This window comes from Delphinapterus leucas, chromosome 16, assembly GCF_059928025.1.
Source record: "Delphinapterus leucas isolate spDelLeu-1000000601 "Yukka" chromosome 16, BTC_Dleu_Yukka2, whole genome shotgun sequence".
NCBI lineage: Eukaryota > Metazoa > Chordata > Mammalia > Artiodactyla > Monodontidae > Delphinapterus > Delphinapterus leucas.
The window spans coordinates 58,876,626-58,889,340 of NC_143144.1; the positions used below are offsets into that span (position 1 = coordinate 58,876,626).

Below are 12,715 nucleotides of genomic sequence, written 5' to 3' on the forward strand. Positions count from 1 at the left end.
CTTAGAAGAAGGCAGAAGACAGTTTCTGGAACTAGGTCCAAAGAGAGCAGTAGAATTGACCTCCCCCACACCACAGTGAGTTTTCTGAGGGGCTGAAATAGAGCATCTTAATTTCCCTCTGTTCAGAGCGGGCTGGCCCCCAGGGCTGAGGTGTGGCTGAATCACGCTGGGGAGGGGGGCCCGAGGGTAAGGGGCCAGAGGTTCCAGGTGTGGCAAATAGCAAACCATGGGCAAGAAGCCTGGCAGGTTGACTGTCTGCTTCCACATCCAAGGCTGATGACGAGGTAAAGCTCCTCTACTTGTGCTTGTCACTGGGGCTTTTTATCCTTTATGCCCTTCTCTAGGCCAGTGTTTCCGTAGAACGGCTAGAGAAATATTTGGGAGGGGATGACTTGGACACATCTGCCATTCGACATGACTGCAATTTTGGTAAGTGAATTTGGAAGTTGCATCCCATATATATTCACAGTGCTGGCACCAGTACTTTGCAGCAAGAAACTGATGGAAAGGGAAAGCTAGGGGACTTACCTTGCACCCGTATTTGCACAGTATCCACACCGTTATTACTTAAATTATGCTTTCATTTAGAACAGATTGCTTAGCCAGATTGCCAAGCTAAGCTGGGGCAGCTATTCTGAGGATAAGCAGGGAATCCTGCAAAGGATCTAGAAGACAGAAGGCAGGATGGAGCCAAGCATGTGGAATTGGGAAGATAGGCTGGAGTGAAAGAACACACAAGTTCTAAAGGTTTAAGGACTGGGGGGCATCCATAGCCAGAAGGAGCAGTGGGTCTGGAATCCAGGGCAGGGAATGGCTGAGTTTATATTCAGAAGTGGAATTTATACAAGAGACTAGGCAACAGAGGGCCTGGGAATGTACCCAGACTGTCTGTAGATCAAGAATCTGGGCTACCAACAGGCTTGGGACTTCTAAGTAAAAAAAGGACATCGTACGCAGGCAACTCTTGGTGTCATCCCAGGACCTTTCATTTGCCTCTTGTCAGCTCAGGAGTCAGCACCTGACAGAGGCAATCTTGGGCTCTGCTGGAGGAAGCAGTGAGGGACACCTGAAGGCTAAGAAAGGGCAGACAGACATGTGGGGACCTACATCTGACTTAAAGAGGGGACTTTTTCTCAACAGATAAAGCTGTGCAGTTTTCTGAGGCATCCTTTACCTGGGACCACAATTCGGAAGTCACAATCCAAGAGTGAGTTGCCTCCTTTTCCTCTTGCTGTTTTTTAGGATTCTCCTTGCCAGTCTTGTTATTGAAAAATTCCATGTAATGTAATACATGGGGAAACGAGCTATGTGCATGTGTTCAGTTAGAGACTAGTGCAGGCTAAACTCTTGGAGGGATGAACTGACAGCAAAGATCCTGAGCCCCTGTCCCTGTAACTACATCTGCTACCCTGCTTTCCTACTGTGGGACAGTGCAAGTCCAGCTGAGAGCCTATGAAGACATTTATTCTCCAGACTGGATGGAGGTAGTGCAGGGTTGGCAGGTAGCCTAGGTCTCTGGGTATGGTAGTGGATACACACAAGAACCTGAACTCAATTTAAGTTCATTTATTCACTTAAGAATAGTAATCAAGAAAAATCTGCCTTCTTTGCCCAGAGTGGTTGTTGGGAGCTGCCTCTATAATCAACTTCAGATCTGGAATTTTTCATCTACATAACCCATTCTCACATCCCCCTGCCTTAAGCCAACCCTTTCTTGCCACATTGCTGCATGTAATGTGTTCCTTAAGCACTGTATGTACTGGTACGCCCAACTCAGCCACTGAGCACAGCACCACAGAGCACACCGGGAGCCCAAGCAGGCCAGATATTTTCTTCACAACTGAGTATACCTGATTATCTCCCTGCTACACCCAGAAATTTCCACATTTCTCTCCTATTCCTAGATCCTTTAACATGGACTCTGGAGCTTGCCCCAGCATGTGTCAGGCAAGAAGCCCCACCTCTGAACCCTCCCAACCTGAAAGCCTCACTTTGCAGAGAGCAGAGTGGACATAGCTCCCACTTTGCTAGTAGGATAAGTCTGGAAGGAGTCCAGCTCAAGGGGCAGGTTCAGAAAGCCTGTGAACAAGTTCCCCATGTTCCTAATGTTCTAGGGACTCAAATAATAGGGCCAGAACAGAGAGTTTCCAGGAGCCTGGCCCAGTGTGGGCCCCTCCCCAGTCAGACTCAGCCAGATCTCCAGGCGGAGGGGAGCAGGGAATCTGTGCTTTCAGCAAGTGTTTTATTGAATGGTTATTCTCATTGAATGGCCAACTTCGGGATACATTAATCTGGTCCAACCCCATTAGTTTAGAAATGAGAGTCCAGGAAAAGTGGCCCTCCAAGATCACACAGCTCGGCAGTGGCAGAGTTGGGACTTGAACCAATAGGGTCTTGTTCAGTGGTACCACGTTGGTTCTAAAATAATTTTTCCAGTGGAAACTCACATTTGGCACAAACAACTTATACATGAGGACTTACTCTCAAAACTCTTAGACCAGAAAAAAAATCATTAGAAAAATATTTTGGAGTATTGTATATGCAAGACAAATTTTCCAATCTTGAGGGAAAATCTCCTAATAATCAGACTTCCTATGGAGCGTCTGAGAAGTGGCTTGAACTTCTCCTGAATAACACCCCTCCACACACCCTTCTCTTTCAAGTGCACTTCTCTCTTTCAGCGTGAACCTAGACATTATGCCAGGCCAACTGGTGGCTGTGGTGGGCACTGTGGGCTCTGGGAAATCCTCCTTGATGTCAGCCATGCTGGGAGAAATGGAAAATGTCCACGGGCACATCACGGTCAAGGTGAGAAGGAATGCCAAGGAGAAGACTTCTGACACTCAAATGTGGTCTCTTGGCGCTGCCTTCTCATTGGGAGAATGAACTAGAATCTGATAACTACTCCTGTCATGTTGCTGTAGGTGAGGTCGTGGAGAAATGGTAGATTCTTTGCCCCACCCCACGTATATAATCATACTCTGGGTAGATTCTAAAAACCTGCATTTTTAATGAACTCCCCAGGTGATTCTCATATGCATACCAAAGTTTGAAAACTTGAACAGAGATGTCTTCTATCAAAGTATAGGTAATTCTACCATATCTGTGTTTCTGAAAACCTCACGTTCTGCGAAACTGTACAATAAAAATAATAGGACCTGGGGGAAAGAGTTGCAACAGATCATTAAAAACATATGTAACTTTGTAAACAGGGTAGCAACAAAAACAACAACAGCGATAACAATTAAAACAGTAGCGCTGGGCTTCCCTGGTGGCGCAGTGGTTGAGAGTCCGCCTGCCGATGCAGGTTCGTGCCCCGGTCCGGGAAGATCCCACATGCCGCAGAGCGGCTGGGTCCGTGAGCCATGGCCGCTGAGCCTGCGCGTCCGGAGCCTGTGCTCCGCAACGGGAGAGGCCACGACAGTGAGAGGTCCGCGTACCGCAAAAAAAAAAAAAAAAAAAAGTAGCACTGTAAAATCTCCACTGACAATTACACCCAGCTTCACAATTAGTTCTGGGCCTCTCACCTCTTCCTTTGAGAGCTGGGTATTTTTTTTTTTTTTTTTTCGGTACGCGGGCGTCTCACTGTCGTGGCCTCTCCCGTTGCGGAGCACAGGCTCCGGACGCGCAGGCTCAGCGGCCATGGCTCACGGACCCAGCCGCTCCGCTGCATGTGGGATCTTCCCGGACCGGGGCACGAACCCCCGTCCCCTGCATCGGCAGGCGGACTCTCAACCACTGCGCCACCAGGGAAGCCCGAGAGCTGGGTGTTTGAGGGCACTTGCTTCCAGTACAAAAACATGACATAGAGTATAGATGTCGTCAATTATAATTTTTTTAAATAGAGAGGAAATGTTTTCATGGCATCTCCATCAGTACTCTCAGCTTCCCCAGAGAGCTAAATTTAGGGGAAATTACAGGTATTTGGAATCATTTAACCAGCCACTACTTGCACCAAAAAGAGGCACGTCTATAGATTTTTAGCTTTTCTTAAGATCTTCATATATTGCTAAGCCTTTCTTCTTAATTATAAGAAAGCTTGCCCCTAATTGCTTTACACTGACATGCTTGGAAAAATTTTAAGAACCAACACTTCTTCCACATTATACTGACATTATTCCCTGATTTACTGATTACTAATGAGATAATTTGCATTAAATAAACATGCAGTGTAGCAGAGCAGACTCTACAGATTTAACTCTGCCTCCTAACTCCTTTTGAGAAGCTTTTTCTTGCTAACTCATAACTGGGTTTGTCCTCAAACACAGGTGTTTATCAGGCTCCATCTCTCATTTGACACGATCTGTTTTGTGCATCAGCCTGGCACCCAAATTTCAATCTCTTAGTTCTTGCTTCCTAAGATGTTGTCTACACCATTCGCCCATCAGTGTTGGCCCTCTGTTGGTCCTAGTAAACTCTTTGGGGTCTGACTAAAAGCCTGCTCTAGAAGCAGCACGTGCAGTCATCCTCCATTTTTTGGATCATGGCTAGAGAGTGATAGTCCAAACAAGGAGACTTCAAACGATGCACAGGATATTGAATCTTTCTCCCTGGATGGTGCAATAAATACATGCACCTTTATAAATATCGATTGCTCAGTCAGCCTGACATTTTTTAAAAATCTACATTCCATTTGTTCCTCCCAACTCCTGCCACCCCCTCCTTCAACACTGCATTTCCAGAGGAACAAAACTGTCATATGGTCTGACCCTTCCCATCCTAGGGCACTGTAGCCTATGTCCCGCAGCAGTCCTGGATCCAGAATGGCACCATAAAGGACAACATCCTTTTTGGGTCAGAGTTGGATGAAAAGAAATACCAGCAAGTTCTGGAGGCCTGTGCCCTCTTCCCCGACTTGGAAGTGCTGCCTGGGGGAGACCTGGCTGAGATTGGAGAGAAGGTACTTGGGACACCAAGGGGCCTTGAAGGGTGAAGAAATAGTGAAGGAAAAGAGTAAGGGTGGTGAAGAAGTACATGACAGTAAAATAGTTGATCAATTTTGATGGTCAAGCCTGGAACAAACACCAGAAAGCATGAGTTTGCACAATATTTTGTGCAAATAACTCAGAAATTTAAAATTTTGTACCTAGAAGCAAATATAGGAACTGTGTAATCTAAAGGAGAGATGACGAGGCTAGGACCTGAGAGGTTAACTAAGAAGCAGCTGACCCAAATTTGACCTCACAGGTGGAGGGCCAGAGGCAGACCAGAGCCTAGTTGTCCTGACTCTACTTCTGTATACCAGTGAGGACCAGAGTACGGTTCTAATAATCTGCTTTGAACACACAGAAATTTAGAGTATATTATTTTCTCATGTTGTCAAATGCCTTTCTTAAAAATTAATTTTTAATGACTGTTTTGAATTATATGAATATAGTATAATTTGTTTAGAAATCCCTGATTACTACATATTTGGGATGTTTTTATACTCTTTCCCCATTACTAAACATGAATATAGCAGTTTTTTGGGGAAAGATCTTGAGATGTTAGAAGACTAGTGAAGATATAGCTCTAGAATGATTTTGTTCATTAATTCAGCATATTTTTATTGAGTACCTACTATGTGCCACACACTATTTTAAGTGCTGGAGTTACATCCACAAACAGAGGAAATCTACCCTGATATAGCTCTACATTCTCATGGGGAAGAAGCAACAACAACAACAAAATAAGTAAATTATATGATATAAAATGGTAAGTTGGCCATGCTTTTAATTATTGGGCCTAAAGTTATTTATTTGAATCAAAGATATTTATTTGTATTTCAGTTACTGAACTGAACTTGGGTCTGGCTGCCCACCACACAGCACAGCCAATCTACTGACGTTGCGTTGTGGTGAATGAAAGTACAGTGTTTATTGCAGGGCCCAGCAAGGAGAATGGTCAGTTCATGCTCAAAAGACCCAAACTCCTCAATAGCTTTCAGGGAATGGTTTTTTTATTATTATTATTTTAAAATATTTTTTAATTATTATTTTTAAATATTTTTAAATATTTTAAATATTTATGTATTTATTGGCTGTGTTGGGTGTTAGTTGTGGCATGTGTGATCTTTCGTTGTGGCGCGTGGGCTCTTCACTTCGTTGTGGTGCGTGTGCAGGCTTCTCTCTAGTTGCGGCATATGGGATCCAGAGCATATGAGCTCTGTAATTGTGGCACATGGGCTCTTTAGCTGTGGCACGTGGGCTTAATTTTCCCGCAGCATGTGGGATCTTAGTTCCCCAACCAAGGATCGAACTGGTGTCCCCTGCATTGCAGAAGAGGCTTTTTTTTTCTTTTAACATCTTTATTGCAGTATAATTGCTTTACAATGGTGTGTTACTTTCTGCTTTATAACAAAGAGAATCAGCTATACATACACATATATCCCCATATCTCCTGCCTCATGCATCTCCCTCCCACCCTCCCTATCCCAGCCTTCTAGGTGGTCACAAAGCACTGAGCTGATGTGGCTGTTTCCCACTACCTATCTATTTTACATTTGGTAGTGTATATATGTCCATACCACTCTCTAACTTCGTCCCAGCTTACTTTTGCCCTCCCCGTGTCCTCAAGTTCATTCTCTATGTCTGCATCTTTATTCCTATCCTGCCCCTATGTTCTTCAGAACCACTTGTTTTAGATTCCATATATATGTGTTACCATACGGTATTTGTTTTTCTCTTTCTGACTTATTTCACTCTGTATGAGAGACTCTAGGTCCATCCACCTCACTACAAATAACTCAATTTCGTTATTTTATGGCTGAGTAATATTCCATTGTATATATGTGCCACATCTTTATCGATTCATCTGTTGATGGACACTTAGGTTGCTTCCACGTTGTGGATATTGTAAATAGAGCTGCAATGAATATTGTGGTACATGACTCTTTTTGAATTATGGTTTTCTCAGGGTATATGCCCAGTAGTGGGATTGCTGGGTCATATGGTAGTTCTATTTTTATTTATTTATTTTTTAACATCTTTATTGGGGTATAATTGCTTTACAATGTTGTGTTAGTTTTTGCTTTATAACAAAGTGAATCAGTTATACATATACATATGTTCCCATATCTCTTCCCTCTTGCGTCTCCCTCCCTCCCACCCTCCCTATCCCCCCCCTCCAGGCTGTCACAAAGCACTGAGCTGATAACCCTGTGCCATGTGGCTGCTTTCCACTAGCTATCTACCTTACGTTTGTTAGTGTATATATGTCCATGCCTCTCTCTTGCCCTGTCACAGCTCACCCTTCCCCTTCCCCATATCCTCAAGTCCGTTCTGCAGTAGGTCTGGGTCTTTATTCCTGTCTTACCTCTAGGTTCTTCATGACTTTTTTTTTCTTAAATTCCATATATATGTGTTAGCATATGGTATTTGTCTTTCTCTTTCTGACTTACTTCACTCTGTATAACAGACTCTAGGTCTTTCCACCTCATTACAAATAGCTCAATTTCATTTCTTTTTATGGCTGAGTAATATTCCATTGTATATATGTGCCACATCTTCTTTATCCATTCATCTGATGATGGGCACTTAGGTTGTTTCCATCTCCAGGCTATTGTAAATAGAGCTGCAAAGAACATTTTGATACATGACTCTTTTTGAATTTTGGTTTTCTCAGGGTATATGCCCAGTAGTGGGATTGCTGGGTCATATGGTAGTTCTATTTGTAGTTTTTTAAGGAACCTCCATACTGTTCTCCATAGTGGCTGAACCAATTCACATTCCCACCAGCAGTGCAAGAGTGTTCCCTTTTCTCCACACCCTCTCCAGCATTTATTGTTCCTAAATTTTTTGATGATGGCCATTCTGACTGGTGTGAGATGATATCTCATTGTAGTTTTGATTTGCATTTCTCTAATGATTAATGATGTTGAGCGTTCTTTCATGTGTTTGTTGGCAGTCTGTATATCTTCTTTGGAGAAATGTCTATTTAGGTCTTCTGCCCATTTTTGGATTGGGTTGTTTGTTTTTTTGTTATTGAGCTGCATGAGCTGCTTGTAAATTTTGGAGATTAATCCTTTGTCAGTTGCTTCATTTGCAAATATTTTCTTGCATCCTGAGGGTTGTCTTTTGGTCTTGTTTATGGTTTCCCTTGCTGTGCAAAAGCTTTTAAGTTTCACTAGGTCCCATTTGTTTATTTTTGTTTTTATTTCCATTTCTCTAGGAGGTGGGTCAAAAAGGATCTTGCTGTGATTTATGTCCTAGAGTGTTCTGCCTATGTTTTCCTCTAAGAGTTTGATAGCTTCTGGCCTTACATTTAGGTCGTTAATCCATTTTGAGCTTTTTTTTATATACGGTGTTAGGGAGTGTTCTAATCTCATACTTTTACATGTAGCTATCCAGTTTTCCCAGCACCACTTATTGAAGAGGCTGTCCTTTCTCCACTGTACATTCCTTCCTCCTTTATCAAAGATAAGGTGACCATATGTACATGGGTTTATCTCTGGGCCTTCTATCCTCTTCCATTGATGTATCTTTCTGTTTTTGTGCCAGTACCATACTGTCTTGATTACTGTAGCTTTGTAGTATAGTCTGAAGTCAGGGAGCCTGATTTTTCCGGCTCCGTTTTTCGTTCTCAAGATTGCTTTGGCTATTCGGGGTCTTTTGTGTTTCCATACAAATTGTGAAATTTTTTGCTCTAGTTCTGTGAAAAATGGCAGTGGTAGTTTGATAGAGATTGCGTTGAATCTGTAGATTGCTTTGGGTAGTAGAGTCATTTTCCCAATGTTGATTCTTCCAATCTAAGAACATGGTATATCTCTCCATCTATTTGTATCATCTTTAATTTCTTTCATCAGTGCCTTATAATTTTCTGCATACAGGTCTTTTGTCTCCTTAGGTAGATTTATTCCTAGATATTTTATTCTTTTTATTGCAATGGTAAATGGGAGTGTTTTCTTAATTTCACTTTCAGATTTTTCATCATTAGTGTATAGGAATGCCTGAGATTTCTGTGCATTAATTTTGTATCCTGCTACTTTACCAAATTCAGTGATTAGCTGTAATAGTTTTCTGGTAGCATCTTTAGGATTCTCTATGTATAGTATCATGTTATCTGCAAGCAGTGACAGCTTTACTTCTTCTTTTCCGATTTGGATTCCTTTTATTTCTTTTTCTTCTCTGATTGCTGTGGCTAAAAGTTCCAAATCTATGCTGAATATTAGTGGTGAGAGTGGACAACCTTGTCTTGTTCCTGATCTTAGTGGAAATGCTTTCAGTGTTTCACCATTGAGGACGATGTTGGCTGTGGGTTTGTCATATATGGCCTTTATTATGTTGACGAAAGTTCCCTCTATGCCTACTTTCTGCAGGGTTTTTATCATAAATGGGTGTTGAATTTTGTCAGCTTTCTCTGCATCTATTGAGATGATCATATGGTTTTTCTCCTTCAATTTTTTAATATGGAGTATCACGTTGGTTGATTTGCGTATATTGAAGAATCCTTGCATTCCTGGAATAAACCCCACTTGATCATGGTGTATGATCCTTTTAATGTGCTGTTGGATTCTGTTTGCTAGTATTTTCTTGAGGATTTTCGCATCTATGTTCATCAGTGATATCGGCCTGTAGTTTTCTTTCTTTGTGACATCTTTGTCTGGTTTTGGTATCAGGGTGATGGTGACCTTGTAGAATGAGTTTGGGAGTGTTCCTCCCTCTGCTATATTTTGGAAGAGTTTGAGAAGGATAGGTGTTAGCTCTTCTCTAAATGTTTGAAAGAATTCACCTGTGAAGCCATCTGGTCCTGGGCTTTTGTTTATTGGAAGATTTTTAATTACAGTTTCAATTTCAGTGCTTGTGATCAGTCTGTTCATATTTTCTATTTCTTCCTGATTCAGTCTTGGCAGGTTGTGCATTTCTAAGAATTTGTCCATTTCTTCCAGGTTGTCCGTATTATTGGCATAGAGTTGCTTGTAGTAATCTCTCATGATCTTTTGTATTTCTGCAGTGTCAGTTGTTACTTCTCCTTTTTCATTTCTAATTCTATTGATTTGAGTCTTCTCCCTTTTTTTCTTGATGAGTCTGGCTAATGGTTTATCAATTTTGTTTATCTTCTCAAAGAACCAGCTTTTAGTTTTATTGATCTTTGCTATCGTTTCCTTCATTTCTTTTTCATTTATTTCTGACCTGATCTTTATGATTTCTTTCCTTCTGTTAACTTTGGGTTTTTTTTGTTGTTCTTTCTCTAATTGCTTTAGGTATAAGGTTAGGTTGTTTACTCGAGAGTTTCCTGTTTCTTAAGGTAGGATTGTATTGGTATAAACTTCCCTCTTAGAACTGCTTTTGCTGCATCCCATAGGTTTTGGGTCGTCGTGTCTCCATTGTCATTTGTTTCTAGGTATTTTTTGGTTTCCTCTTTGATTTCTTCAGTGATCACTCGTTATTAAGTAGTGTATTGTTTAGTCTCCATGTGTTTGTATTTTTTACAGATCTTTTCCTGGAATTGATATCTAGTCTCATAGCGTTGTGTTCGGAAAAGACACTTGATACAATTTCAGTTTTCTTAAATTTACCAAGGCTTGATTTGTGACCCAAGATATGATCTATCCTGGAGAATGTTCCATGAGCACTTGAGAAAAATATGTATTCTGTTGTTTTTGGATGGAATGTCCTATAAATATCAATTAAGTCCATCTTGTTTAATGTATCATTTAAAGCTTGTGTTTCCTTATTTATTTTCATTTTGGATGATCTGTCCATTGGTGAAATTGGGGTGTTAAAGTCCCCTACTATGAATGTGTTACTGTCGATTTCCCCTTTTATGGCTGTTAGTATTTGCCTTATGTATTGAGGTGCTCCTATGTTGGGTGCATAAATATTTTCAATTGTTATATCTTCTTCTTGGATCGATCCCTTGATCATTATGTGGTGTCCCTCTTTGTCTCTTGTAATAGTCTTTATTTTAAAGTCTATTTTGTCTGATATGAGAATTGCTACTCCAGCTTTCTTTTGATTTCCATTTGCATGGAATATCTTTTTCCATCCCCTCACTTTCAGTCTGTGTCCCTAGGTCTGCAGTGAGTCTCTTGTAGACAGCATATATATGGGTCTTGTTTTTGTATCCATTCAGCCAGTCTGTGTCTTTTGGTGGGAGCATTTAATCCATTTACATTTAAGGTGATTATTGATATGTATATTCCTATTCCCATTTTCTTAATTATTTTGGGTTTGGTATTGTAGGTCTTTTCCTTCTCTTGTGTTTCCTGCCTAGAGAAGTTCCTTTAGCATTTGTTGTAAAGCTGCTTTGGTGGTGCTGAACTCTCTCCGCTTTTGCTTGTCTGTAAAGGTTTTAATTTCTCCATCAAATCTGAATGAGATCATTGCTGGGTAGAGTAATCTTGGTTGTAGGTGTTTCTCCTTCATCACTTTAAATATGTCCTGCCACTCCCTTATGGCTTGCAGAGTTTCTGCTGAAAGATCAGCTGTTAACCTTATCGGGATTCCCTTGTGTGTTGTTTTTCTTTTGCTGCTTTTAATATATTTTCTTTGTATTTAATTTTTTTTTGTTGTTGTTGTATTACACTGGCAAGGAGTTGGTTTTTTGTTGTGTTGTTTTGTCTTTTAATGTCGGTTCATTGGTTTGTTTATTTATTTATTTTTGGCTGTGTTGGGTCTTCGTTTCTGTGCGAGGGCTTTCTCCAGTTGCGGCAAGCGGGGGCCACTCTTCATCACGGTGCGCGGGCCTCTCACTATCTTGGCCTCTCTTGTTGCGGAGCACAGGCTCCAGACGCGCAGGCTCAGTAGTTGTGGCTCACGGGCCTAGTTGCTCCGCGGCATGTGGGATCCTCCCAGACCAGGGCTCGAACCCGTGTCTCCTGCATCGGCAGGCAGATTCTCAACCACTGCACCACCAGGGAAGCCCTATATTTAATTTTTGATAGTTTGATTAATATGTGTCTTGGCGTGTTTCTGCTTGCGTTTATCCTGTATAGGACTCTCTGTGCTTCCTGTACTTGATTAACTATTGCCTTTCCCATATTAGGGAAGTTTTCAACTATAATCTCTTCAAATATTTTCTCAGTCCCTTTCTTTTTCTCTTCTTCTTCTGGGACCCCTATTATTCGAATGTTGGTGCATTTAATGTTGTCCCAGAGGTCTCTGAGACTGTCCTCAGTTCTTTTCATTCTTTTTTCTTTATTCTGCTCTGCAGTAGTTATTTCCACTATTTTATCTTCCTGGTCACTTATCCATTCTTCTGCCTCAGTTATTCTACTATTGAGCCCTTCTAGAGTATTTTTTTTGTTTTTGTTTTTGTTTTTTGCGGTACGCGGGCCTCTCACTGTTGCGGCCTCTCCCATTGCGGAGCACAGGCTCCAGACGCGCAGGCCCAGCGGCCATGGCTCACAGGCCCAGCCGCTCCGCCGCATGTGGGATCCTCCCGGACCGGGGCACGAACCCGCGCCCTGTGCATTGACAGGCGGACTCTCAACCACTGCGCCACCAGGGAAGCCCCCTTCTAGAGTATTTTTAATTTCATTTATTGTGTTGTTCATCATTGCTTGTTTCCTCTTTAGTTCTTCTAGGTCCTTGTTAAATGTCTCTTGCATTTTCTCTATTCTATTTCCAAGATTTTGGATCATCTTTACTCTCATTATTCTGAATTCTTTTTCAGGTAGACTGCCTATTTCCTCTTCATTTGTTAGGTCTGGTGGGTTTTTATATTGCTCCTTCATCTGCTGTGTGTATTTCTGTCTTCTAATTTTGCTTATCTTACTGTGTTTGGGGTCTCCTTT

At 41.7% G+C, this 12,715-nt stretch overlaps 1 protein-coding gene across 1 annotated transcript in view; it reads left to right on the forward strand.

Annotated features, from left to right (window-relative positions):
- The window catches only part of ABCC2 (ATP binding cassette subfamily C member 2), an 80,938-nt gene that overhangs the window by 37,170 nt on the left and 31,053 nt on the right, over window positions 1-12,715 (forward strand). Inside the window, exons 14-17 of the mRNA XM_089898026.1 lie at window positions 345-429; window positions 1,141-1,207; window positions 2,682-2,808; window positions 4,724-4,900. Of these exons, the coding sequence (XP_089754152.1) occupies window positions 345-429; window positions 1,141-1,207; window positions 2,682-2,808; window positions 4,724-4,900 (456 nt within the window). The remainder of the gene's footprint in view (window positions 1-344; window positions 430-1,140; window positions 1,208-2,681; window positions 2,809-4,723; window positions 4,901-12,715) is intronic.